The sequence below is a fragment of the Podarcis raffonei genome, chromosome 1 (assembly GCF_027172205.1).
Source record: "Podarcis raffonei isolate rPodRaf1 chromosome 1, rPodRaf1.pri, whole genome shotgun sequence".
NCBI classification, from domain to species: domain Eukaryota; kingdom Metazoa; phylum Chordata; class Lepidosauria; order Squamata; family Lacertidae; genus Podarcis; species Podarcis raffonei.
The window spans coordinates 49,785,108-49,812,538 of NC_070602.1; the positions used below are offsets into that span (position 1 = coordinate 49,785,108).

The 27,431-nt window shown below is 40.7% G+C and overlaps 1 protein-coding gene across 36 annotated transcripts in view; it reads right to left on the reverse strand.

Moving 5' to 3' along the window:
- Positions 1-1,299: 1,299 nt before the first annotated feature.
- Positions 1,300-27,431, reverse strand: part of MADD (MAP kinase activating death domain) — an 84,331-nt gene continuing 58,199 nt past the window's right edge. For 13 of the 36 annotated variants that reach the window (XM_053386184.1, XM_053386223.1, XM_053386213.1 and 10 more), the window contains 15 exons: positions 26,608-26,708; positions 25,582-25,665; positions 24,717-24,875; positions 24,130-24,238; positions 22,788-22,850; positions 22,256-22,376; positions 21,516-21,621; positions 21,009-21,119; positions 18,410-18,517; positions 18,159-18,323; positions 17,048-17,120; positions 15,566-15,672; positions 11,635-11,704; positions 5,496-5,542; positions 1,300-2,853 (listed from right to left, as the gene is read on the reverse strand). In XM_053386184.1, the coding sequence (XP_053242159.1) occupies positions 2,746-2,853; positions 5,496-5,542; positions 11,635-11,704; positions 15,566-15,672; positions 17,048-17,120; positions 18,159-18,323; positions 18,410-18,517; positions 21,009-21,119; positions 21,516-21,621; positions 22,256-22,376; positions 22,788-22,850; positions 24,130-24,238; positions 24,717-24,875; positions 25,582-25,665; positions 26,608-26,708 (1,532 nt within the window). In that variant the 3' untranslated portion in view covers positions 1,300-2,745. The remainder of the gene's footprint in view (positions 2,854-5,495; positions 5,543-11,634; positions 11,705-15,565; positions 15,673-17,047; positions 17,121-18,158; positions 18,324-18,409; positions 18,518-21,008; positions 21,120-21,515; positions 21,622-22,255; positions 22,377-22,787; positions 22,851-24,129; positions 24,239-24,716; positions 24,876-25,581; positions 25,666-26,607; positions 26,709-27,431) is intronic. The other 23 variants (XM_053386203.1, XM_053386260.1, XM_053386324.1 and 20 more) reach the window with 4 other exon arrangements.

Here is a 27,431-nt window from a genome sequence, read left to right on the forward strand (position 1 = left end):
TGGTGAAAGATTGAAAGTGCTAACTATTGCAGCCTCCATCTGTTATCCCTGAGCTTGAATTGGCATGCCCAAGCAAAGAGGCGGACAATAGAGAGTCTTAAAATAACCCTTACTTAAGATACTCAGCCAGCAAATAACCAACAAACCTTAGTGAGAATAATGTACTTCAGGAGGGTAGGAAGGAAAATAGACAAAACTAGTGTCCAAGAAAGTAAACTAACCCAGGCTTAATAAAAGACAGAAAATGTAACAGTCCAAAGAAAAAGAGCAAGCCAGAAAACAGCTTTCCTTTCCTATGATCAAAGACAACCAAAGATTCACAACAATACACTTCAGAACATGGCCATAAGCTTTAAGTGCTGTCCTCCTTTGTGGGTACCCTGTTTTGAAGAGAATGGGATAGAATCCAGACAAAATATGGAAGATTTGCAGCCTAGTTGCTGCTAGAACATCCATTCCAAAATCCCAGAAGACCTAGAATGACATATTCTGTATAATTTTCAGATAAAAGAGCAACATTTCAGGGGAAATGGTGGTTTTTTTTAGGAGAAGGTCAAACTAACAAACTGCTAGTACTGTACTATTTAATTCACAATAGACCAAAACTAGAATCTGAAACAAAATTCTGCTTCATAGCTATCTCAAGTTTTATTGTAAGAAAAATCAAGCTTGCAACCTTCACAGTTATAGATAAAAAAATGTTTGAAAGTATGTAGACAGAGTTAACTCCAAAGCAGGAGCAATATCTCAACTTCCTACACAGACTCTCTTTATGTATGCTATGGCTTTTATTCCCTGAATCCATCTTTACAATCCATGGGTGAAGCAAGTGGGGGAGGCATCAGTAAAACTCAATAAAAATCAATACAAATCCGAAGTTCTCCCTCCCTCCCTCCCTCCCTCTCTCTCTCTCTCTCTCTGAAGCTCCCAAACTGCCAATGGAATACATAATACAAACTGTTACAGAAAATTAAAAATTATACAAAATTATGCTGAGAGTATCATATGGAATGTATGCAGGTATAAAATATTTGCCAGCTTTGCCTTTATTGTTAGCTATTGAATTAACAATGAAATCATTTCATATGATTGATTTCTCTCAAGCCTGCTTATTCTTCTTCTTATTATTATTCCTCCCACTTGTGCAAGGAGAGTGCTCTTTTGGCTAGATAATGAGATCTATTAGTATATAAACATATAGGGCCTCCTCAGTTACATGTTTTGGCTTTATTTGAAACCTAAATCACTAAATTTTAAACAGTAAGCAAAACTAATGCAGTTCAAACCACAAGAGTCAAGGTGGTTTAATGGTAGTTTATTTTCACATTCACACAACTGTACACTTTTCTATAAATAGATGTGGGGCTGAAATATGTACATCTTCCCTCCCTCCCTGGCAACTCATTCATAATACACAGTCCATTCAACAGCCACACAGACCAAGCTGAATGGAACAATCCCAATGATTTCTGGAGGCAGATTGCCAATAAACCCTGTGAACTCATATGGTACTCCAATATGAGTCAGAGAAGTCAGTCAGATGTTCTACAGTTTGTTATATACTGCAAATGCTCTCCTTCAAGTACCCTGGTGTGTGTTTGCATTAGAGTCCAGTACAATCCATGAAAAAATAAAAGGCATATTAAATATTCATTTTCCAGCTTACTTAGAAATAAAAAAAATCAAATGATACTTTACCTGGGAGGGAGGCTTCATTGCACAGTAGCACGGTGTTTGCAAAATTCTTTAATATACATGTACAATTTGACAGAAGCAATGGCTAAAAGGAGACTTGGAATGAGGATATACAGTGCTATGGACAAACATTTGCATCCTCACAACCATTTTATGATCTGATGTGTTTCCAACAATATACAACAGAATTATAGGGTGCTCTAAATACTGAAGCTTTATGTGAGTATGTAATGATTTAACCAATAGCACTGTGTTGGTTTTGGTGGTGATGGTGGTGGTAGAGAGTTGCCTTTCTTCACTTAATTCTAGACGTTTACCATGTAGAAGTCTATCACTATGAGCATGTACTACGGAACTGAACTGGAATGTCAGCAAAATGTTAGTCTCCTGTTTAAAGGAATATGTACAGTACATGCACACTGGTCTGCATCATCCTTCCTGTGACTTGATTTCCACCCATTCCTCTGAAGACACAATGACCAGACGTGTGTAGTTTTGCTTCCACTCTCAAACAACCATGCCTTTCTGTGGAATGGGTTGGAGCAGCTTGCAGACAAAAAAGGGCCGTGTGAAAGGAATTCCAAAGCTGACAAAGTTAAGTCTGGAGAGCAAGGAACAAAATAATGTACAGTAAAGCACATTAGCAGCAGCAGCAGCAGCAGCAGCAGGCAACACTGAGTTGCTTTCATCGCATACATAACAGAAAATATGAAAACAGAGGCTTGATTCTATAAATAAATAAAAAGTCAAACAATGGTATCACTGTAAAATAAAGAGAGCTGAACCTCATGTGAGCAAATCGTCTGGGACAGCTAATTCCAAGAGCATGGCCAGAGCAGACCACACTCAGTTCTAGAAAGGATGCCAATAAGTGCTGGAGAAGAACAGCTTCAGCACACAAATGAATAGTTAAGTCTGATTTTTGTAAAGGGGACTTGCAGGGCCATAGATAAACAAACAAGTTTTCATAAGAGACGGTTATGTGAGCTCCAATAACAGCCATAGAAAAGGGAGTATTACAGGCCAATGAATTTCCAGTGGTGGTGTTGATCAGCTGGAGACTGGGCGAGGTGGCTTGCTTTTGCTTTCTGCTTCTTTCCCACGAACTGCAGCCACATAAGAGAAGAGACACAATACGGAGTAGCAGATCTCATGAGCCTAGAAGACATTAGGAAAGACAACAGTGAAGGTTTGAGTAATTAAAGGTCTCCGGACTGTATTTATTGTATACCTTAGAGTTCCTTTACTTCGAGAACAATTATAGAAAGCTCCAATAGATGAGATGTAATGCCTTGAAATTGGTGATTCATCTATCCCATCCACTCATATAAGGCTAAAGAATGTCCACTGTTTCAGCCTCAAATAAATTAAGGAAATAACAGGTGTAACTTTTTCCAGCTGTGGAACCTATCTGCAGTGCCCTTACTTGCATTTAAAATGGAGCACTCAGGTGTGGCCCTCAATGCCTTTTTTAGCGCCCCCCCCCCCCCCGGTGCTGCCTTCCCAGAGCCGGGTGAGGCTGGGCTTTGGGAAGGAGGCGTGAGGGCTCTGGTAGAGTCCTAGAGTCCTTCTTCCTCATTCCCAAATCCTAGTTTGTGCTTTCCCAGTTTTGGGGAGGCAGTATGAGGGCTGTGCCGGGGGGGGGCATCATATTATGACCTTGCTCCCCCCGCCCCATGCAATAAGGCAGTGTGTAGCCTGGGAGTTCTGTGTCAAAGTATTCTTGTGGCCCAGTTGATATGAAAAGTTGGACTGCCCTGATTTAAAACATACCTTTGCTCTTCAAGGTTGAATTCTATAAAGAATGGCTCTGCGTAAACTGTTTATGCATGGAGCTTATTAAATTCTATGATAGGAAGGACGTCTAATTTGGAAGCCCTTTACGAGCGTTCCTGAGGGATCCTGCCTTATGCCACTGAGATAAGGTTGGTCTGGAAATATAGTGGAAGCTCTGCCTCCTAGATGACAGAATTGGATGCCAGACCTTGTCTGCTGCCAAAAGGAGGTGCATTCTCAGAAGTCAAACTGCCCTACTGTTACTATGGAGGCAAAGCAAAATCAAGAGATGAATCAGTGCTTAAATGAACAACCATGCAGTGCTTTACAAAAGATAAAGGCAGGGAGAGAGCAGCTTGCTTGAAGCATTATGGAGGGGCAAGGTTGGCATTCCATTCACTGATATGCACATATTTCATTTCAGCTGCAAAACTAGTGCATAATTATTGTTGTTTGTTTGTTTGTGGTAAAAATTGCTTTTGTTTTCCCATCTTTCATGTACACATCTGTAAGATCACAGTTGAGTGGGTATGATGCCCTTCTGAATTTCTCATGCCTTTTGTGGTCACTTGTATCATAAATACCTATTAACTGTAAACTCAGTAAAAATATTGGGAGGGGCGCTGCAAAACTAGGAGGAAGCTGGGTTTGCACTGCAACTGAGGTGCCTGACAAACATCATGTTTCTGTATCAAATCTGTCTTCATCCTGAGTAGATGACTTCACAAAGTGAAAGTACTAATTACACAAGAGTGCAACCATTTTTGTGCCATCCAGACTCTGGCTAGCCGCAAAAGACTTTTATGCAATAAAAAAACAACTCGTTTGAGTTTGCAGCAAAGCATCAGGAGATCGATGGGAGGTAATGTTTAAAGGAAATGATACCAAAATTCCACCTACAGGTTCAATATTATACACAGAGTGAAAATGGTATGTGGAAGGTCTATTTCTTATTCTAGGTCATAGCCCAAACATATTGTTAACCACTAGACTTTGTCATCTACACAAACATACTTATACAGTGTCTAAATATTTTTTTAATCCTCTGTTAACTGGTAGCATCAAATATACCCCAACGGGGGGGGGGGACTTTTCTGCCAGTCTTCTGTAACTGTCTATTAGATCCCACACACCATTCTTGTGGGTTTATATCCTATACAATGTAGGGTGTTGTTGATCCCAATGATTTATTTGAAACTATATTGTTTTACTAAAAAAAAAGTAAAATTTTCAATGAAGGTGTAATTTTGTAGATATGCACTTGCTCTCATGCTTAATACAATCTCACAGTTTTTTGTTTTTATTTTCTTGGGGAAAAGTTGACCTCATTTGGATATAGTCTTTTGTTGTTGGAGGGTCAAATCAAACAGTTTTAAAACTCTTAAGAGATCTGATTCAATATACACCTGACAATTATTAAAAATTTTGTTTTCACTTTAATTCAAAAGATCTCAAGTGGTAATCATTAATATGTTCTCAGTGATCCTAAGCCAGTACGTGTAGCATCTTAAATACAAGACTTTTAAGTTAATTATAGAGTTGAAGATTCCCATGTTTTATTAGCTCAAACCACAAGTCCTCCTAGTTTCTGGAAAATAGGGTGGAAAAGTAAACATTAATTAGCAGTTGTCCCATTTTCTAGATGCTGATTGATGTATTTAAAAAATCAATTATTTTATACTTTATAGTTGAAGTAATCAGATAAAATGTAAACCATCAAATTTTGCTAGTCTCTCTCTTCCGCTTTCTCTCTCAGCAAACTTAATTCTGCACAAGCCCTAGTTTGCTTTCTGAAGTTCAACACAAAAATAAGCTGAAACCCATCATCAGAATACACACAAAAACCTGTAGGCTTATACATTCCTTCAGTCTTTATTTTTATTCTCTTCATTTTGAAACTGATCTTAACCATACTTCCCCAGAAGCTTCCATTGAAGTGAGCAGTCTGAATGCTGAAATGCCACAGGGTGGACATGATAAGAAAACCTTTGAGAAATAACCAGAAGACATAGCAGATGACTCACCATTGGTGTCTTGTACTTGTGGCTCACCACTTCTTTAGTTTCAGGAACTAAAACCGGACGGGCAAGAGACAAAACAAAGAGTTCAAAAAACGACAAGAAAAATTGAGGGATATAGTACAATGTTCCCAAAGGCATGAGGAAAGGAAATGTGCAATGAGCTGCAGGGGAAAAAACACTCAGAATCACAGAATTGTAGAGCTGGAAGGGACCCCAAGGGTCATCTAGTCCAACCCCCTGCGATGTAGGAATCTCAACTAAACAATCCTTTTTTTACTAATGCTAAACTTTACTCATTCTTTTTTCTTTCTACCGTTAAACACTGACCTATACCTTTGCTGGTGCCATTAGTTCTTGCTTTAGAGAACATTCCAAAGGAAGATGCATTAGGCAGGCACCATCCTAAGAGCCTAAATACTTCTGTTCAATCCTTTGTCAATGTGACAGGCTTAGTTTCAGATTTCGCCTGTACATCAGCAACAGCAGATACATATTCCACTCTTATATAAACTAGCAGAAATTTACTTATGGATATTAAAAATTAAATGCCAGGAAGTCCAACTTCTATTCCCTCTGCAATAAGGAAGCAGAAGTAACAACCAAGGAAATACTGCTCTTCTTTTATCACATTCAAATTTACCACATCAAAAGCTTGTGCATTAGTACAATTTCTGATCTGAATATCACAATCAAACAACTACAGGCGTCCCTCCAACTTACACGCAATTGACCACATATGCGAGCAGCACTGATAAATAAATAAGTAGACTCAAACCAGGAAATGGCAGGATTGTGCTAGAGAGTCCCCGTAACTCACGAGGAGATTCTTCCCAGAGCCTGAAGAGGACTTCAGTGAGGGCAGAGGAAGCCCCAAAGAGACCAGAGGCACAGCAGGGCTTTGTTTAGGCTGCTCAGCCTCTCCGCCTAGCAACTGACATACATGGTAGCAAGTCACCACCCCTTTTCTGTGCGTCCTCTAGCCTCCAAGTGGACCCAGTGCTTCAACTCTAGTTTAAGAGAGAGTTATGTGCAGAGAGAGCTTTTTAGAGAGTATTCCCCACTTGCGTGATTTTTGCTTATGTGCACGAGGGCCCCAGAACATAACCCAAATGTAAGTGGGGGGACGCCTGTATATTCTAAAGTCAAACATCTCAGATTTTCTAGGTTAACATAAAACAACTGAAGAAAAGAACCACTCTCCCCCACAAAAAGGAATCCATGTATTTATCATGGGGAAAGATAAGTAAGTATCTTATCATATAAACCCTGATATCACCTACTAAGACGGAATAAATGAATAGGCAATCTATGAACAAATGAATTCAATATAAATCCTTATGTGAGGAAACAATATAACTCAAACAAACCCTTTCATACACGAGAACAAATGCTATCCAGGAGAAGGTCAATACGAAACGATAAAAGACTAACCAATATTACAATGACTCATAACTCTGATACAAAACTATGTGCCAGCAGCTAGAACACAGGGCATTGCGGCATCAACATTTCTGGAAAGTTCTTAGGAAAATCCCACATATTTAACATATGTACATGCCCAAAAGACACTATTCCATGCCACCAGGAACTAGATGAAGAGCAAGGTCTCACTCTAAACTACTTTACTTATTGGTATCAAATAATTCTGGTACCAACTCTGTATCCCCATAAAAATGATTTAAACAACTAAAACCTACTGTATCATCATAAAAGGAATAAAAAATGATTAACACATTTCTGAGCTTGGAGTTAGTATGATCATTTGAAAGGCAAGTATATTGGACAGAAGAAACTGAAGTCAAGAAGTTTGGACCAAACAGAAGTGGAGTTGCAGAGTTCCTGACCCTTAAGAACTGGTTTTAGGAAGGGGACCATCATGCCCACTAAATCCCCCTGTTCCCCAACTCCAAAAATGAAAATAGGTTTTTGGAAAGGAAACTGGAAGGGGGGGGGGGTGTTACAAAGACCAAAAAAAGTTTGGTGGGGGAAGGGGGATAAAACATTACTACTGCATAGTATTAACAAACAAACCAAAAACAAGCTAAAAAGGGGGCATCTGGTTTCTGAAGCTTTTACAGTTAGAAGGATGAAAGAAATAAGAACACAAGTGCCATCCTGCTTCCTCTTGTCCTGTGAATAAGAATACAGGTACAAAGTACTAACAAAGGATTGGGACGAGGGGCAACACTTTACCTGCTGGAGAATGAAGGTTTTCATAGCAGCAACAGTGAAGGGGTCACCAAAAAGTTAAGCACAAATACATAGCAGTAACTCAAATCTCAGAGCCAAGGCCTGGTGCTTCCTACTTTCTCTAAGCAATTCCTTCCAGGAACACTTCCTTCCAGCTATACGCCCTAAGATCTCATCTCCAACTTCCACATTGTCCTTTGTAAAGTGGTCTTGGATAACATGAGAAACATAAAAACAACCAAGCTGACAAAACGAAGATCAAGCAATGTGAAGTATAATCAGTAAGACCTACAGAACAACCTTATTACTCATTGGTTAGCTAGTTATTTTGGATGGCGATTAAAAACTACAATTCTTCCTATTAGGAAAAAGGAGGAAAATCTGCTTTAGCAATTGTGGATTCCATGTACTACCACTTTCATACTTTCATATGCAGCTGATAATGTCTTCTTTTGAAATTATCAAAACATGAGATAATTATATATTATACACAAGGCTCGAGCCTATTGTCTATAGTCATTGTAATTTGGGTTTCAAGGCCTGTCAGACACAAACTGACTGAAACAAAGATGGAGACACTGTAGCTCTTTGCTGGACCATAACTCTTAACAGTCTCTCACCCTTGGCTGCACTTATCAGGTTCTTCCTCGCAGGCCAAATTTGACAGGTGGGCAAAGCTGCCCATCTGCCGATCACCTGATGTCACAAATGATATCAGGTGATTGGGTGCTTTGAAATCAGCCAAGTCCCACCCCTCCCTGCCCTGCAATTGACATCAGGTGCAGGCCGGGTGGACATGGTGTGCACAAAGCAGTTTGCGGGCCAAATAGGGAAGCCTGATGGGATGCATCTGGCCCATGGACCAGAGGCTTCCCACCCTGTTCTAACTTAGTAAACAATCACATAGCACAGGGATGCCTGATCCAGATCAGGGCCATATCAAAGGAAAGAAGGGGTGAACCCTTTCTCCTGTGCCATTTCCGTAATCTAGATCCTGCTTTTTGTAAAGAAAGAGGAGTTTTCAGTGTTTAAATTCATACATGCCATTTGACATAACTGAATATTTTCTAATAGTTTTGTGACAAGCAAATTAATGCAAAGAAGCAAGCCACATAAGAACAGTTTTCATGAAAGCCTGTTGCTCTTTACCTTTTCTATCTTCTTCTTCTTCTTTTTGAAAGCCAAACAATTTTGAAGAAATATTTAAAAGATTATGTGGTTTACTGGACCTATTAAAGTCTTTCTTCGGACAGGCCAAGACTGCAACAACTTATTTCTTTCCAGGGGAGTTTTTAGATGAGAGTTTATTGTGGAACTGGTGCTGATCATTAATACAAGTTTTTTAGAGTGTCCTCATGGCATTGTCATCAAACTGTCAGCCCATTTTTTATATTTAATACAGATTTCCTCTTAACCTAGAAAATATACATAAAATTAACCTCTAAATACATCTTCAGTCACTTCTGGTCTGAAAGTTCATTAGCTTTTGGTGGGTGGTTTATTATGTGGTGGCATTTTGGTAGGTAGTCTCTGTCACATCCCTAGTCATTTCACTTGCAGTGGCCCCCAGTACCACTGGAACACTATTTCCACTGATCGTTGCATGCTGAAGGCTTGCCTGTTTTGGAGAATCTAGTCTCTCAGTACCTTCACACCATGTAGGAAGATTGCCTTTGAGACTAATTGGAGTACATACATCAGGCTTTTAAAATATGGAGGTCTTGCACAATACCTCTTTATTGTTCTTGCCCAAGTATTATGGTAAATCTCACTCTTGCACAAGACCTCAATGCTAAAAATTAAAAATCAAGTGAACAAATGAAAATGAATATGGCACTCACTACCACAAAAAAGGACAATCCTCCATTTTACTCATTGTGAAACCAGATAAATGGCTGGATAAGGCTGGTAATGTGTGCTCCTAGGATTTTTATTTTTTTTAAAAAAAGATACACACATACATAGGTTCAGAAATACCTGTATACACGTTTATTCAGACTAGAAAAGGGAGATTGGGGAGGGTGGGAAGAGTGGCACAAAACTCAGCTCAGATATATTCTGTCAAGCTCTGCCCAATGTGGTGGATGGCAAGTGGCAGAATAGAATGAACATTGATGACTGCAAATGGAAATGTGTGGCTAATGTGTCAAATGCACAACCAACCAAATCAGATCTGAAGTACCTATTCTGTGATATAAGGCCACTCTCTGGAAGCACCCAAACAGTACCTTCACAGCAGAAAGCGTCTCCCAAAGCGAAGTGAACTGGAATATTGACCAGCAATTGCTCTGATCAGTCAGTCTGAGTATCAGTTGAGCATTTATGTGAATCCCATGGAATGACCTATGGTGCAGTGCAGATGGCATGGACTGCTTACAAACTGCTACTGAGCTTTGGCGTAACTGATCTGCTGATTTGTACCAGTGTATATACTCTCAAAAGAGGTCTTGGAGAACCATCTTCAGAAGATGGAATTCACTTTTACGTTACAGGCCCCCACATTTCAGTGAATTTGAAAAGAAAAATGATTATTGATATATGGAACTTCATAAATTGGAATAAATTTGGAACATCCATAAATATGGAAGTTTAAATTGCCCTGAGTTAAATTCTACATTCACTTCATGTAGCAGAAGTTCTTTACCTAGTTATCCCTTTCCCAGCTCTTCTTTTCCCATCAGAATAAGTTCCTCGTCAAAACAAAACAAATCACTATGCTCAATTTACTCTATTCAATGAAGTTTTCTTAAGCAGCAAAAAAGAAGTTGTTAGCCTCATTTCACCTCAGATCAAATACAAATCAAAGAAGTGTAGACATGGTAGTCTGTTGCAGAACATACAACAAGAATCCTCTAACACATTGAACTAGCAAATTATTGTGGCCTAAGATTCATGATCCAGAGCCCACTTCATCGAAACCAATGCAATGCATCAATATTTCCTGAATGTTACATCCAGTAACTGCCTAATTGCTATAGAAAGATAGCCTAGTTTAGAAACAAAAACAAACACAAAGTAATTGCTGGTCCCCATCCCCATCTGCACTGGACAACCTCAGAAAAGTCAGCTATGTCCTGCTGGTGTTTCTCTCTCTCTCTCTCTCTCTCTCTCTCTCTGACATCCACCCACACGTTCCTTCCTGATAACAACAGGGAGCATTCCTCAGTAACAGGAAAAATACACAAGGCAGTCACGCCTCACTCATTATTGTGCCCACATACACTCACCACACACATACAAACCGGAGATGCACATGCAACTCTCTCTCTCTCTCGCTCACTCACTCATACACAACACACTTCATACCTGCATTTCTCCCTATCTCTCTGTCCAAGTGCATCTCTCACAGACATGGGTGTCCACAGGAATTTTTCCATTGGGGGAGGCAAAATAAAGCACTGAAAGGATGAAGCAGCCAATTTCTATCCCAAAAGGGAAGAATAGTGCTTGTAAGTTTTGCCTTATATCTCAGGTTCTAAAATTGCTAGAAATGTACTTTAAAAAAGAAAGGAATCTAGGAATCTGGGGATTATAGTTAATCCTGGGGACACTAAGAAGGCTTTCGCATATGCCATGGTGATGTATTGTACTCAGATTCTTGGGGAAGTAACTTGTTCTTTTTGACCAGGCAGATCCCCATAGTAGCTGCTTTGTGTTGGTGCCCATAAGATTTCCTCAAATTCCTAAATATGCCCACAGACCCAAAAGGTTGGTGACGCCAGCTCTAAAATCTTGTTATCTAAGCTTAACAATGCCTCAAGTTCACTCATGTCTTCTCCAGTTCTAATAACCTGTTTAGACACAATTTATGCTGCTTCCTTTGGACCGTTCCCTGCCACCCCCCAAAAAAGAAAAATCTATCAAAAAGATACAGTTCTGCCTCATGGAGAGGATCAGAAATTTGAGTTACTGCCATGTGAGTACAAACCTAATATCAAAATAATGTAATTACCAAATTCTTCCAGGACAAAGACTCCTCGCACTGTATTGCACTTTTTAATGTGATTCAGCTCTATGAAAACCTGAAAGAAAAGAGGAGGAAGACACATGATTAGAATAAAGAAGGAAATGTCAAAATAAAACAAGAACAAAAAGCACACCACAGCAGTTATAACTTGGAATGTTGCAGCACATACTACCAGTTCAACTATAGTTTACTACTTAAATCAAAAGAAAGAGAAATTGGAAAATAAAAATCAAAAAATTGCCACAATGCTAGAAATCAAGAAACAACTTAAAAGGCTAAGAAGCTAAGACAGCAGAAGATGGAGTACCTTCCGCTCCTTGCAGGAGGAGAAAGCATGGAAGAGAAACGAAAGAGTTAGTAACTCTTGACATATCCAACATTGCTACCCCCTTCAGGCACTCAACTGAGTTACAGCAAAAAGAAAAACCAACACACTTTGAAATGAAAGAAAAGGAGGGACACAGACTGCTTCCAGATTTGGTCTGTCATTTGTGGTCTTGCCCCATCCCATTAAATGTCTGCCTCTCCATGCATCCTCCTCCGGCACAGAGGGCAGGCAAGAGGTGCCATGCTTCCCACCCAAACCAAGGGTTTTTCTTCTGTATTTCCACACGTGATGATGCTCAAGATTTACAGACTGCAGATTACACTAAGTGCTAAAACAAAGGGAGGTTGAGAAAAAAAATGAAGCAGCAAGTTTTCACTTCTCTGACTCAGAAACCCAAGTGTGTGAAAATAAATAAGCTATCTTATTGTAGTAGTCCATTCAACACCCAAAGTAGCTTCTCAAACATCCATGCGCATCTTGGAAAGTGCAATCACACTGTTTCATTCAGGACGAGGGGTAATATATGGCCTATGAAAAAGTACAGGAGGAAAATCAGAATATCTCTATACTAAGAGCTCTCCAAACAATGGCAAAATCCCAGGTGTTTTTCTATTAGCACTATACTTACACTAGCATACATAAAATGTCAATATTATTATATGCCATCCCCAAAGAATGGGAGGATAGTCTGTTTACAGGGATATGATGGGAGAGATAAGTAGGAGGCTGCTTTATTAAAGGAAGATAGCCTGCTTTGTTCCTTAAAAAATGCACTTAAAAATCTAGCAATTTCTCATTTAAAAAAGTATAGTATTAAGTCCTAGGAAAAGATGCAACATCCCTGAAACAGAAATGCTTCTGGAGGGAAAGATGTTCCCCAACTAACTGAATAACAACGTGTTTATTATGTTGTATATTGCGTAACTGACAAAGTGCTTAGAATCATTCATTTATCAGAAAAATAAATAAAAAATTTACAAGGGATGATTACACCTATCTCTATCCTTTTCTGTTTTACCAGAATCTACAATCTCAGTGTTTACCCAGTACATGGCTGCAAAAACTGGTTGTCAGTCTTCGAGCAATAAGTTTCCAAATCTGGACAATGCCACAACAAAGGGCTTGTTATTTGGGCAAAATACAGCAATACCTATCATGCTAGAGTCCATTTGGGTTTACAGTTTTGGGGAGCTTTGGGAAAATACTGCTGCATCTGGGACTACAGATTGCAACAGTGGACAAAATTATAGCCCCTGAGCATGCTTTAAGGATATTGTACATGATTCTGCTACTTTGTTGGCAAACCACTGGGAACCCTGTGTAAGTTATCTTGTTTCCATGATGGAATAAAGGCATGAAAGGTATGTACAATTCAGTTGACACAGTCCCCCAAACAGCTTAAATACACAGAGAAGTGTGAATTAGAATAAATGGTGAATTAGAATACACTTGAAAATTTATAAAGAATTGACTTGCTTTATTCCAAGGTTCAAATGGCAAGTTATGAGGCAACTATAGGATTCCAAACTCTGTCATTATAACATGGGTGTAGCCAAGGGGAGGGAAGGGGGGCAGTTGCCCACCTAAATCAATATCAACCAATACAAATCTAAGGTTCTGCCCCATAACAAAAGCCTGCCCCTCCTAACAAGAATCCTGGCTACGCTCATGCATTATAGTGCTTGAACGGGGTGCTAGGGAAATTTGCAAGGGAGAACCAGCATGTAAGATTGAGTTGTTAAATCCTTCCACTGCCCCTGTATTATCTCCTGAAAATCCCTGCCTTACTGTTGTAAACCAATTTCCCCCAGGTCGATTCCAAGACCAGAAGCCAGACCAACTGGGGGGAACAGCTAGTGGAGGGAGGCATTTACAGGGGGAATCAATAGGTGCCAAAAGGTTCACACACGCCACTTCCGCCCACTGATTCTCCTCAAGAAAAGTCCCAATTCATGCAGTCATGTCATCCTGGCAAACACAGGTTTGGGTAGACACATTTGATGAGACAGCCCAAATGGTTAGAAATTCAAGGAAATCAGGTTTATACACAATGACTTCTGATCACCACTTTCTGTGCTTCATTAGCTACACTCCCCCCGCCCATGTATTCAAAGTAGCAAATGCTCAATCATTGTTGAAAAGTGAGTATGTAATCCCACAGAGCCATTTCTGCTGAAAAGCATCTTGCTTCTTGAGCAGTGCAAGTGGCTATACTGGAAAGTTAAAAACAAAAAACCTCCACCTGTATGTATATTTCTTCCCAGCATATGTGAACAGCTTCGTTGAATCTCAGCCTAGGGCTCCTAGGGAGACCAGTAGAACTTAGAAAAAAACTTAGAAAAACAACAACAGAACACTGCACAAAAGACCAACTGACAAATTTAACTCTCTCCCCATCTCTCTCTCTCTCTCTCTCTCTCTCTCTCTCACACACACACACACACACACACACACACAACCCTCAAATTGATTCCACAGCATATGCAAAACAAACATGAACACCAAGCAAAAGAAAAACAATGATCAAGAGAAGCAAAAAAGAAAACACATCCAGAGAAAAGAACAGAGTGGCACACAAATCCATTTGTGTTTCCTCTATACCTAGAGATAATGACAGATTCAAAAGGGAATAAATAATTACGTCTGTATCTCTATGAGAAAAATTGTTTCTGTCCAATTTATTGAACAGCCTCCGCTTTCAACCACAGATGAACAAGGGCACTGCCCTGCCCCACCCATTTAGGGGGCGCAGCCACGTGACACGTCATGTGACACCACCCGCTGGGCAGGACTCATGGAGGGCGGCGATCTTTGCGCTTGCTCATCCCAGCCCCCACCCGGCTCCTGGGCAGAGGCTGGCCAGTGGCAGCCCCCTCAATATTGGGGGGCACAGCACCTTTCCCCTAAATATTAGGGGGCTGGAACCCCTTGCGCCCCATATACCTGGCGCCCCTGCAGATGAATTACATGTGATGCAGGAGCGGCTACCTTTCTTTTTTAAAAAAAGTTTGCTAATGCCAATTTTAGTTTATTTTTCCATACAACAATAGTTGTCATGAATTCACCAAAGTTGAATGGTGAGCAAATTGTTCCATAAGGCTGGACAGTTATTTTTTAAAAAACCAGTGTTTTTTGCTACGTCCATACAATATACCTAAGTGTTCCAAGACTAAATATTGTTGGAAATTGTTTTGGAAATCCAATGTAAGCAAACCTCACCATCACCTGAATTGCTTTTTTTTCTTCAGTTTGAAAGAACAAAATACATCTATAGCATCATTAAGAAGATTGAATGAACAACCCCATATGCTGGTTGCAGAAAAACTAATGCTCATTTAAAGAATTATTTGGATTAGGGCCATTATTTTTGTTGGTAGTTTGTGAATTCTGCGTACTAGTATATAGAGCTAATATTTCATTCTAAGATAGATACTACATAATTTAAATACTAACACTGAGATTCTCTTAACTGTGGAGGAAAATAATTGTCTTTCTCCTTCACCTCCCCAAGGGAAGAGGAAACACATTTATTGGTGCACTTTAAGAAGCTCCATGCTCAAATACTCTTGTTCAAGGGTTCTTTCCTACCTGACTGTGCATGAATTTCAGGTTAATCCCTTCCAGTGTGACTTGCAGAAGCCCCCCTTCACCAGTTTTCATATCCTGCACTGGGAATTCCCCACCCAGTTCAGGGCCTGCAATGTAAAAGGAAAACAGAAAAAAGGAGGAAAATGCTTCCCAATACAAAGTGATTTACGTACACAGAAAAACATAGGACACTGCATTTAGAGGAGGATCAAAGAAGCAAACCCGTTCCTCAAAACGGTGCCATAGCATATCTGATTTCTATAGCATGGATAACAATAAGCAATATAGAGATGCTAACTAGATGTCTGCAAAGACTGGTACTTTAGAGATCATGATATGTTTTGTCATTTATGCCTGTTAAATTCTTATGAAGGATAACCAAAGAGCTCTAGCCCTAAGCAGTAGCCTAGCATTTCATTATGTTACTATAAAGCATGGGTAGGCAAACTAAGGGCTGCGAGCCGTATCCGGCCCAATCGCCTTCTAAATCCGGCCTGCGGACGGTCCGGGAATCAGTGTGTTTTTACATGAGTAGAATGTGTGCTTTTATATAAAATGCATCTCTGGTTATTTGTGGGGCCTGCCTGAAGTTTTTACATGAGTAGAATGTGTGCTTTTATATAAAATGCATCTCTGGTTATTTGTGGGGCATAGGAATTCATTCATTTCCCCCCCCCCAAAAATATAGTCTGGCCCCCCCAAAAGATCTGAGGGACAGTGGACCAGCCCCCTACTGAAAAAGTTTGCTGACCCCTGCTATAATGTCTCACTGACTCACAAGCCTCACAACACAAGGGCCAATCTGTTGATGTTCCTGCAACTTTGTACTGTTTTGTTCTGGCCTGATGGGCGACAATCTTGCTGACACTTGCACTGTTATTTTCAGTGTGGACAAATGATGTGCTAATGTTACACTTTAAACTGGGAGTGGTTTTAGTCTGCAGAATCATTTTGGCAATCTTTCTGAGCAGGAGAAAGGCTCTGTGAGCAGGAAATAAGTGACATTTCCTTCATTTCCTTATAGGCTACCTACACACCTACGAGTTGTTGAACATATATGGATTTTTTAAAAAATTCTGCAAATGTCTAAATGTGTAGCTGTGTACAATTTTGCTAGTGGAGCTTAAGATTTCTGCAAAGGATCAGGTGTGTATCTTGGAGGTGCTGGGAGATTTTGGGTCTTTAGGACATTTGTGGGGCTTGGTGGAAGAGAAGATTCAAGAGCAACCATGTCCTAGTCATCTGGCTGCTAAGCTCAGTATCCCATTATTACAGCAATATCAGGGGAAATAAATAATGTTTATTTCTCCCCTGGCAATTCCTTGAAGGAAAGTCAAATTCCTTTCTGGCATCAGCATTTCCAGTGAAAAGGAGGGGCAGCATTTTTAGACCCTTTAATATAAAGGACAACACACACCCAAAAACTCTTTTAGAAAGTTGTGGCACTTGCCAAAGCTCATCTATGGCCGTTAAGGCTCTTACCAGGTTTTGTGCTTTGTTGTCTTGCCGCTGCTCGCTCCATACTGTCTTTTACACAATAATATAATTCCCGGCACTACAACGGATTAAAATAAATAAATAAATAAATAGGTTTTCTGCAGATACATAATGGAGATTCATAAAACGTAGAGCTAATACAGTGGCGAGAACGTAATAGCGCAAAGAATAATAAAGAATAATAAAGAATAATAAAGCATACAAACAAACATTTCTAAGTACATATTAATTATCTGCCACATTTCCTCCAAGCAGCTCAACTTCTTGAAGGAAAGTTGGGATACGATGCACAGGAAATAATAGTAGTATTTTAGACCATACTTTTTAAATATTTGCTAAAAAATAATAAAATATGGTTATTTCAAAATGCGGCATTATTTTGAAATATGTTTGGGATGAAAGGATGGGGAACTTTAAAGGCAAGACATTTTTATGATTATTCTGTTTTAATGGCATTTTATGCTTTTTGCATTTGTAAATTTTCTTGAACTGATCTCTTATATGAGATTTATATGAGATTCTCTTATATGTATTTTTATAAACAAACAAACAGTGGTGTTTGATCCACATATATAGCTCTATTTTTTCTTTATTTTATTAAATTTATATCCCATCTTTCTTTAGTCATACAATCTCATGTTATAACTGTTTCCCTTACAAACAATTTGCAACAGCTGATTCTGAAATTCTCTATATGTGTGTAAATGAATGCTATCCAAATATGTTATTTTATTAAAACAAAGCACTGTAACTTCCTCATGTTACAGGCAAAAATGTTACATAGGTCTCCAGATCCAAGATGCATCTATCCCAACATAAACCCAAGATTAGGATGTGAGCATTTCAGTAGCAATGTTCTACCCACATCTATCCATTGGAAACTATGCTTAAAATTGCTGTTATGGGTGGAGAGTGGTGCAACTCAAACCATGGAAACAATATCTGGTGACACCACTTACGAAAAGCTTCTCGCATTGTATGTCAGCTGCTGATTATCTCAGCATCAAAACTCTGCAGCAGATTCAAAGACAGATAAAACGTAAATGGTCCAGTAAAATACTAAGTCACTGTAAACAGAACACTGTAGAAAATGTACCTTTTTGGTGTAGAACTTATTCAATTGTGTCTCCTGGCCATTCCTCCTCCAGAGACAAAGCACTTTTGTTTTGGGACAGTATGTCATGTTGATGAGCTTCTCATACCACCAGCGTTCATACACCGTGCCAATGTTACTCCTCAGCACAATGCAATCATCGCATACCTGGAGACGTATATATTATTACAGAGGAATCGCCATACAATCCAATTAACAGCAATCATTTTGTTAACTTTTAACCTGGTCTCTACCTCCATGAAGAAGATATCCCCTGTTGTGTCTGTGCCAGCATGTACAACAAATGTTTGCTTCTTGATATGTCTGCTGCCACTGGGTCGGATTTGGAGCTCCCTGCCATTCTAAATAGAAGGAAAAATCCTATTAAAAACCTTCCACTTTAATCTTTACTTCAGCTTCAGCAAGTCAGATCTTACCCATCTCCTGTACAAAAGTAAAATTGGATTAAAACACTGAAAAGCACCAAGTATTTTTTCAGTACTAAGGAGCAGTTTTCAGCCCCGTAAGGAGGAGGAATGGGGCAGGTTTATGAGTTTGTACATGCTCCACCGATGTGCACAATGACCCAGAACAAGACCCCTGTGCAAATGGGGAGTTGTCTATAACTCTGCACCCAAAGTTTTCAGAGTCAGAGGAGAATCTGGCTAGCTTGCACCCAATTATGTTTTTATAGCATACACTTAACACAATGTATCTACACACTGATGTAACATGCACATGCAACAACTATGCTTTCTAAAAACATGTGTATGATGGGGGAGGCACAGCAAGCAAAAAGAACATGGGAAACCCATCAACTAATTTCTCTTTTAGTAGCACTATCAGAGAAGTAAAGATGGAATTCAGTGCTGTGCTCTTCCAATTGTTCTGTCTGCACAAGCTTTGAAGCTTGCCAAGTGGAATGATTCCCCCCTCTCCCCTACAGCTGTTCTGAGGGTTCTCACTGAATCTCAGGATATAGCATCTTCAAAAGTAATAATAATAATAATAATAAATTTTATTTATATCCCGCCCTCCCCAGCCGAAGCTGGGCTCAGGGCGGCTAACAACAATAAAACAATACAAAAGTACAACACAAACAACACTCTAAAATCATTCATTATAAATTAATTAAATTCAAGCCACTGGCCACCATTGGGCCAGAGCTCCGCGAAGATTGCCGAGGGAGGCAGTCAGGCTGTGCCCTGGCCAAAGGCCTGGCGGAACAGCTCTGTCTTGCAGGCCCTGCGGAAAGATGTCAAGTCCCGCAGGGCCCTAGTCTCTTGTGACAGAGTGTTCCACCAGGTCGGAGCCACAGCCGAAAAAGCCCTGGCTCTAGTTGAGGCCAGCCTAACTTCTCTGTGGCCTGGGACCTTCAATATGTTTTTATTTGAAGACCGTAAGTTTCTCTGTGGGGCATACCAGGAGAGGCGGTCCCGTAGGTACGAGGGTCCTAGGCCGTATAGGGCTTTAAAGGTTAAAACCAGCACCTTAAACCCGATCCTGTACTCCACCGGGAGCCAGTGCAGTTGATATAGCACCGGATGAATGTGATCTCGCAGCGAAGACCCCGTAAGGAGTCTCGCTGCAGCATTCTGCACCCGCTGGAGTTTCTGGGTCAGTCTTAAGGGCAGCCCCACGTAGAGCGAGTTACAATAATCCAGTCTGGAGGTGACCGTCGCGTGGATCACAGTGGCTAGGTCAGGGCGAGAGAGGTAAGGAGCCAACTGCTTAGCTTGGCGGAGATGGAAAAATGCCGCCTTTGTTATAGCTGCAATCTGCGCCTCCATGGAAAGGGAGGTGTCGAAGATTACACCCAAACTCTTAACGGACGGTGCTGGCACTAACTGCGCCCCCGCAAGAGATGGGAGTTGCCCCCCCCAATCCCATATCGTCCCGTCCCAGCCACAGGACCTCTGTCTTCGAAGGATTTAGCTTCAACCGGCTCCCACGTAACCATCCAGCCACAGCTTCCAGACATCTGGTCAGTGTGTCTGGGGCCGAGTCAGGATGGCCATCCATCAACAGATAGAGTTGGGTGTCATCGGCATACTGATGGCAACCCAGCCCAAAACTCCGGACAAGCTGGGCGAGGGGGCGCATAAAGATGTTGAAAAGCATTGGGGAGAGTATCGCACCCTGAGGTACTCCACACACCAAGGAGTGGCGCGATGACAATTCCCCCCCAAGCGCCACCCTCTGTCCCCGACCAGAAAAGCCCCAAAGACACCCACCCTGGAGAAGCAGCCAGCAACTACAGCAATAAAAAGAGCTGGTTTCCCCCAGAAGCAGCTGGTTCAGTTCCTTACCCAGGCTTGTAACAAAACAACAAGAGATTAAGCCTAGAGAAGCTGCTTACCCATTCAGCTACTATGGAGGAGTTTAGGAAGCAGCAGTTAGTGCCTCCAGTCCAGTAGGAAACTGGCAGACCCCAGCCCAGGCAAAAGAGTGAGAAGGCAGCTTGTAGCAAGAATTTCCTTCTACAGCTCTTGAGAGCAACACTATAAAAAGTTCAGAAAGATCTGACCTCTGTGTCTCCTGTCTTGAATAAAACAGGTGAGGAGTCCGATTCTCTGTCAAGCAAGGTATTGCTGAGTAAATCTATAACATCCAAAGATCTGGGTCCCACTAGCCCTTGCCATAAAAAGTACATGCAGAAGGCAAGATATCAGAATGTTTCTATCTGCAGTATTTTAATCTTGTACACAATTTGTGAAATACATTATAAAAGAGGAACATAACTCTTTTCAGATTTGTAGCAATCAACACTGCCATCTGAACTGCAGTGAAAGATAATCCTCCTCTCCTATCGAAGGAACAGAGATATAGATACAGAGGTAGTCAAAGACTTACTATATTGGCAACTTTGTCGAGTATTTCATTTATTTCTTGACTATGCACTAGGCCAATGTGAGATTTTCCCATCAAACGGCGCACTTTCTTCCTAATATCATTCTTGGACACCTACACAGCAAAATACAGCATTTGGTTACTGACATCTCCCTAGGCACTTGCATATATATTTATATTTCAGTACATAGTCAAGAACTCATTTGCTGTGTTCCAAAAAGTTTAAACTACCATAGAAACAGGTCAATCAAGAGAAGACACTGTGTAATAACAAGTAACTGCAGAAATCAAGTAACTGGGAAGAAAGAAGTGCTCAAATACATCCCATTGACCTAAAAACAAAGCAAAAACAAAGTATGACATTTCATTATTTCTGCACTTAATATGGGTTTGCTCTTGCATAGGGGGGTTAAAAATTTTTGGCCACAGGACACCCATATTTCCCCCATACCCTACCACAAGTCTCAGAAAAATGTGCAAAAATTAAATTAAAATATGAAAAAATGGCACCTTCAACATAAGCATGTAGGCTATCATATTGTGAAGCAGCGTAGCCAATAAGCGGTCTTCGTCATCTTCTAAACGCTTCCGGTCATGTTCTCCTAGAGACAAATACCTACAAAAGGAACACACATGTACTTGAGTCTCTGATGGACTTTTAGCCACTAACTGCAAAGAAAGATGCAAAATGTTCTGCATCCTCTTCCTTCTTTTATCTTTTTTAATGGAATTAAATCTCTCCACAGACCCAGTGCCAGATGACCAGAAATTTAACTTAGCCTTAAGTTACATTTCCTTTTATAGGCCCAACATTAAAAGACAAGCAAAGGTTCAGGGAGGCCCAAGGTGGCGGGAGGGTTTTTTATTGGTTTGTGGTTCTTGTTCTTGCTTTTATCATGTATTTTGCATTTTGCATTTTATGTTGATATCCACCCAGAGATGTACGGATGAAGGGCGGCATACAAATTTAAATAAATAAATAAATATTTCAAAAGACAGACTTTGTGTATAAAGAAAATTAAATTTGGAACAAAGTCTTAAATGTGTTTTGTTTTTTTTAAAAGTTAGAAAAAAATTGTAATCTGCTTAATAAAAAAAAATCTAAGCAGTATACAGTACATAAATTAAGGTAAAGTAATTATTTATTTCAACAAATTTACTCAGAATAAAATCACATCCTGAATTCCCAGGAAGTTGTTAAACTAAATAATGCAGAGGGAGAGAAAAATTGCAGAGAATTTGTAATTTACCTGTCAATCATCTCTTGAGGCCCCTGATCCATTCCCATTCCTTCTCTTTCCAACATCACAGCATCCAGGTAAGCATCTTCCCAGAACTGCATGTGGTCCCACAGGGTTGATCGCTCTTTGCCTAGATAGCAGAGAATAAATTAATCCAGAAGACCAATAATTTTGCAAGGAAAAAACAGGATAAAACCTTTTTCACCACAAGATGTGCCAAGTAATCAACACCACCACCATCATCATAGTACCACCACAGCAAAATCAGTTCTGTTAAAAACACAACTGAGATCACAACAAGCCAGGAGATGCAAGGTTCCCTGTCCTAACTCACTGTATATATTGCAAACATTTATGGTCCCATCTTGCTACCTTGCCTAAAGCAGTGCACCAACTTTATTGCGTTCTGTGTTATTGTTTTCCTCTATCAGTATTCACCAAATGAAGAATGCAGGAACAAGAAAAGAACAGTGGAGTGTATAGGAATACATGTGAGAAATCTTTTTAATACACACAGAAAAGCAAAAAGAAGAATTATTACTCATAGAGAAGGTTTCCATGGCAGCATCCTCTAATTGGTCCCAGACAGATCCTTTATCCCTCCCTTTATAGTTCCAAGCAAGCAGCAACATGGCAGCAAAGAGGAGAAATGAGACATATAACAAGACTGAGCAACCTTTCTGGAATAATGAGACTCAGGAGAAAAAGTGCAGTGAAAAATATGCTACATATTGCAATTGTGGTCGAAGGCCATGCCTCTTCTAATACATCAGTATAACTTGATCTTTAGCATACTGCGTTATGAAACAACTTCCCTGCTCAGGATACCATTTTAAATATACACTTGATTTGACAGCATGTTAAACCACAGAGCCTAGGACTTGCCAATCAGAAGGTCGGCGGTTCGAATCCCCGTGATGGGGTGAGCTCCCATTGCTCCTGCCAACCTAGCAGTTCGAAAGCACGTCAAAGTGCAAGTAGATAAATAGGTACCGCTCCGGCGGGAAGGTAAAAGGTGTTTCCGTGCGCTGCTCTGGTTCGCCAGAAGCGGCTTTGTCATGCTGGCCACATGACCCGGAAGCTGTATGCCAGCTCCCTCAGCCAATAAAGCGAGATGAGCGCCGCAACCCCAGAGTCGGCCACGATTGGACCTAATGGTTAGGGGTCCTTTTACCTTTACCTAATATGATAAATCTGTAGCCCACTGATTGTATGTGGCCCACAGGGCCTTCCAATGCAGCCTTCTGGCCTGAACCCCACCCCCATCCTTGACCACATTTTCTTTGCTGCTGAGCTATAATCTCTTAACAGCTAAGCAGGTGGCAGGAGGGAGAAATTCCTGCCACACAGCATAGAAGCATAGGGAGCTCTTTCTTCCCTGCTCCCGAGCTGTAACCTTTTATCAACTGGGCAACGAGGGGTCGGGACAGAACCACCATGGACTACATGTACCTCATGCTGGAAACTTTGAGGGTGATTGCACCCCCCACAAATCAACAACTTTCCACTGCCACTACCAAATGTCTGGATTTTCACTTCTATTTTCGAGGGGATTTTCTTAATTTTGGGTTCAAAAAAATAGGGGTCGTCTTATACATGGGGGTGTCTTATACACAGAAAAAATGGTATACTAATGACAAGCACTTCTTATAAAATGTTTTGAAGAAAACCATGAGTTTTTAGCCGATAATTTGTCTATGGTATGTTAGAGAATTCAAAACTCATCTATGAAGGTTTCACTTCAATAGATCAGATTGTTGTTCTTTTAATTTCTTTTTGTTTAGAAAATACTACGAAGAAGATCAGCATGTTAAATGCTATTTCACTAAAATGCCTATGCTTTGAACAAATTTGCTTCAAACAAAATAAATGTCAACACGTACCCAGAAGACCCTCATAAAGATAAACTCGTAGGCTTGCATCTTCTGGTGCTCTCCCAGGACTGCTGCATTTATTGTCTTTCATGGTCTGCTTCAAGCTATGAGATTTACCCTTTAAAAAAAAAATTAAATGCCAGTTTAATCAGGCATGTTCTATTGCTCTATATTATGTATTCGACTACCAAGATTATTCTGCAAGCAATATATATTCCTTGTAAACAGAAAGATAATTCAGAAGGTAAAAAGTGGACAGCAGAAAAAGCTTAAGCCACCTCTCAAATTCAACTCAGTTCAAAGATACTTCATTGTCATGATATGACATTTGAGGCCATTATGATTTCCAAAGGTCTTTAAGAGGTCTATCACTCTAAGCCAATTTACACTTACAAGGTCAGTGTGCTTCCCACATATATAATTGAGTTTGCAGTGCATGCACACCCTGGAATATATATGCTGGCTCAGAATTGCTGGTACTTCTTCACTAAGGATAGACCATTTCTAATGTGATCGCTTTCCATAAAGTAATAGGTCTTTTACACTACCCACCATCACTACAATAATTCCTAAGCAAAACCAAAGCATGTTCTTACAAAGATGGTGCTAGTTGCTGAATTTGTCTCAATCTCACTGTCTGACACGGTGCCTCGTGATCCTGTCAGATTTCCACCGCTTTCTCCACCAAGGCCATCACCAGCATTGCTGCTCAAATCACTATCTGCTCCTAATGTCTCCCCAGAGCTGTTGCTCACCTGAAGAGGAAAACAAACTGTTTAAATGGTCAGTCCTTTATTCAATATGAGTAGTTACTGTGGAGACAAAGATTTATTCAGAGTGCCATTCCAGAGAAAGCTAAATCTCAATAATTCCTGCATCCCAACCAAAAGTAAAGGGGCAGGTTTCTGCTAACTCATGTTACATTGGGACCCAGCACAGTATACTTTAGAATGCAAAGTGACTATTTGCAGGGCACTGTTTAATGTTTTAATGCTTTTTTCTTTTTTAGAGCTTCAGTCATTAAAAATAAAAGGCTGGGCCTCAACTTTTAAATTAAGTCAGAGTCAGATTTTTTTAAAGAAAAAGAACACTAATAAATGTCTATTCTTTGGCCCAACAGGACAATTTAAGATAACTGTAGACATTGCCACAATCATTAATTTACAACAACTATTTTCCAAAAACAAATGTCACAATTTAACAATATAAACACAAATAAAATATGTAAGTTTACAAAACAGACCAGTGGATAGGAGCCCCATACCTACCAGAGCATTTTATGTACAATTGGGGGACATGATTAAATGTAAAACTGGAGAAGGATGGAGAGTGTATGCCCTAGAGATGCACTCGGCGCTTGCAATTTACACAGGTGTTGAGTAAGAAAGTGCATGCAAATGATCAAGCCTGAAAAACACCACTAAAATAAAGCACAAACATTCCACTTCAGCCATGCCCTACCACTGTGCTAACTTCAGAGTCTTGGCTGGTGCTTCGGATCATAACAGCAGGTCCCACACTTGCCACAGAATCCAAATCACTCTTCTGAAATCATGAACAAAGAAGAAGAAAAATAATGCACATTAGTCATTACTATTTTTGCTTGGAGACTTGGACCACACATTTTATTTGAGCCCAGACTACTAAGGAACTGCAAATCTCATGCCTCATGTTTCTAGCTTCCCAGAATCAACAACACTGGAATATGTGTTGCTTTCACATACTGTATTTTTCGTCCCATAGGACGCACCGGCCCATAGGACGCACCTAGTTTTTTTGGGGGGGAAATAAAGAAAAAAATATTATTTACCCTCCAGGTGCGGGGCTGGGGCAGGGGAAGCCCGAGCTTCCCCCGACCCCAGCCCCCAGAACAGGCTACTATCCGCAAGCCATGGGAGAGCTGCGCGAAGCCACGCGGCTCTCCCATGGCTAGCGGAGCGCTGCACGAAGCCCGAAGCTTGGGGCGTGCTGAGCTCAGCGCACCCCAAGCTTCTGGGTGCCGGGAAGCTCTCCGCTAGCCGTGGGAGAGCCACGCGGCTCTCCCACGGCTAGCGGAGCGCTGCCCAAAGCCTGAAGCTTGGGGCGTGCTGAGCTCAGCGTGCCCCAAGCTTCTGGGGGCCAGCAAGCTCTCCGGTAGCCGTGGGAGAGCTGCGTCTCCCACGGCTAGCGGATAGCTTCCTGAAGCCTGGAGAGCGAGAGGGGTCAGTGCGCACCAACCCCCCTCGCTCTCCAGGCTTCAGCGAAAGCCTGCATTCACCCCATAGGACGCACACACATTTCCCCTTCATTTTTGGAGGGGGGAAAGTGCGTCCTATAGGGCGAAAAATACGGTAATTATCAATGCTTCCCCAAAGTGAGTAAACACCCCCCCCCCAAGGAAAACCAGAATCTATGGACAAGGGCACAAGGAATTCTCACTATTCTATCCCCATGTCAATCTCCTTGAGGCATTTCTCAAATAATAAATAAAATATTCAAGACACTCACATGAGAGCTGGAAGTTAAGCTCAACCCACTATCTGCACTGATCTGGGATTTCTTCTCATCTGTCTCCCCCAGATCATGAGAGTGTTTTTTACCTTCTGACCCTAAAGAGAGGGAAAGTGATATTTCATTACTGTGAACAAGAAAATGAAAGAACCAGAAGGCAAATGATCGCTTTGGTGCATGAGAATTACCAAGGGGGGGAACCAGAGGATCTTCTCCTGTACTCTTGAAATAGCATCAACTAGAAATATAGCCTGGCTGGTTGCAGCCACCATTCTGTCCAATACATAAATGCACCTGAGAAGCAGACCAACTGCCTTACACAGTCACCCATTGGAGAAAGGAAAAGGGGAAAAGAGACAAAGCAGGCACCAGACAGATTCCAGTTAATACAAGGCATGCCAAACGGTCGACACATGACTCTGGAAAGCCACTTCCTCATGTCACAGATACAAGATTGCTTTTCTTGCTGTTTGCTTTTTGGAGAGGGGCAGATCTTATTGCTTGACACTTGGTATTTAATCTAATATGCTACCATCTACAGCCAAAGTTATTATGTTTCTCGTGTTCACCAAGTGACTCATGGTGTGACCATTCAAACAGTCAGCAATAATAATCTGCATACCAGAAATGAGAGCTTCAAATGGGACATTTTGGGGCAAAATATCAATATTATACAGTCACTGTAGGGATGTATTACATGGCTCTCCAGAGTTTGTAACAACAAAGGTGAAGCAGTGAGTTTCAGCTGCTACAAAGACATGCATTCATCATCCCACCCTATCCATCAAGAAAACAAATGGTGAAGGGATTTATGCCATGAT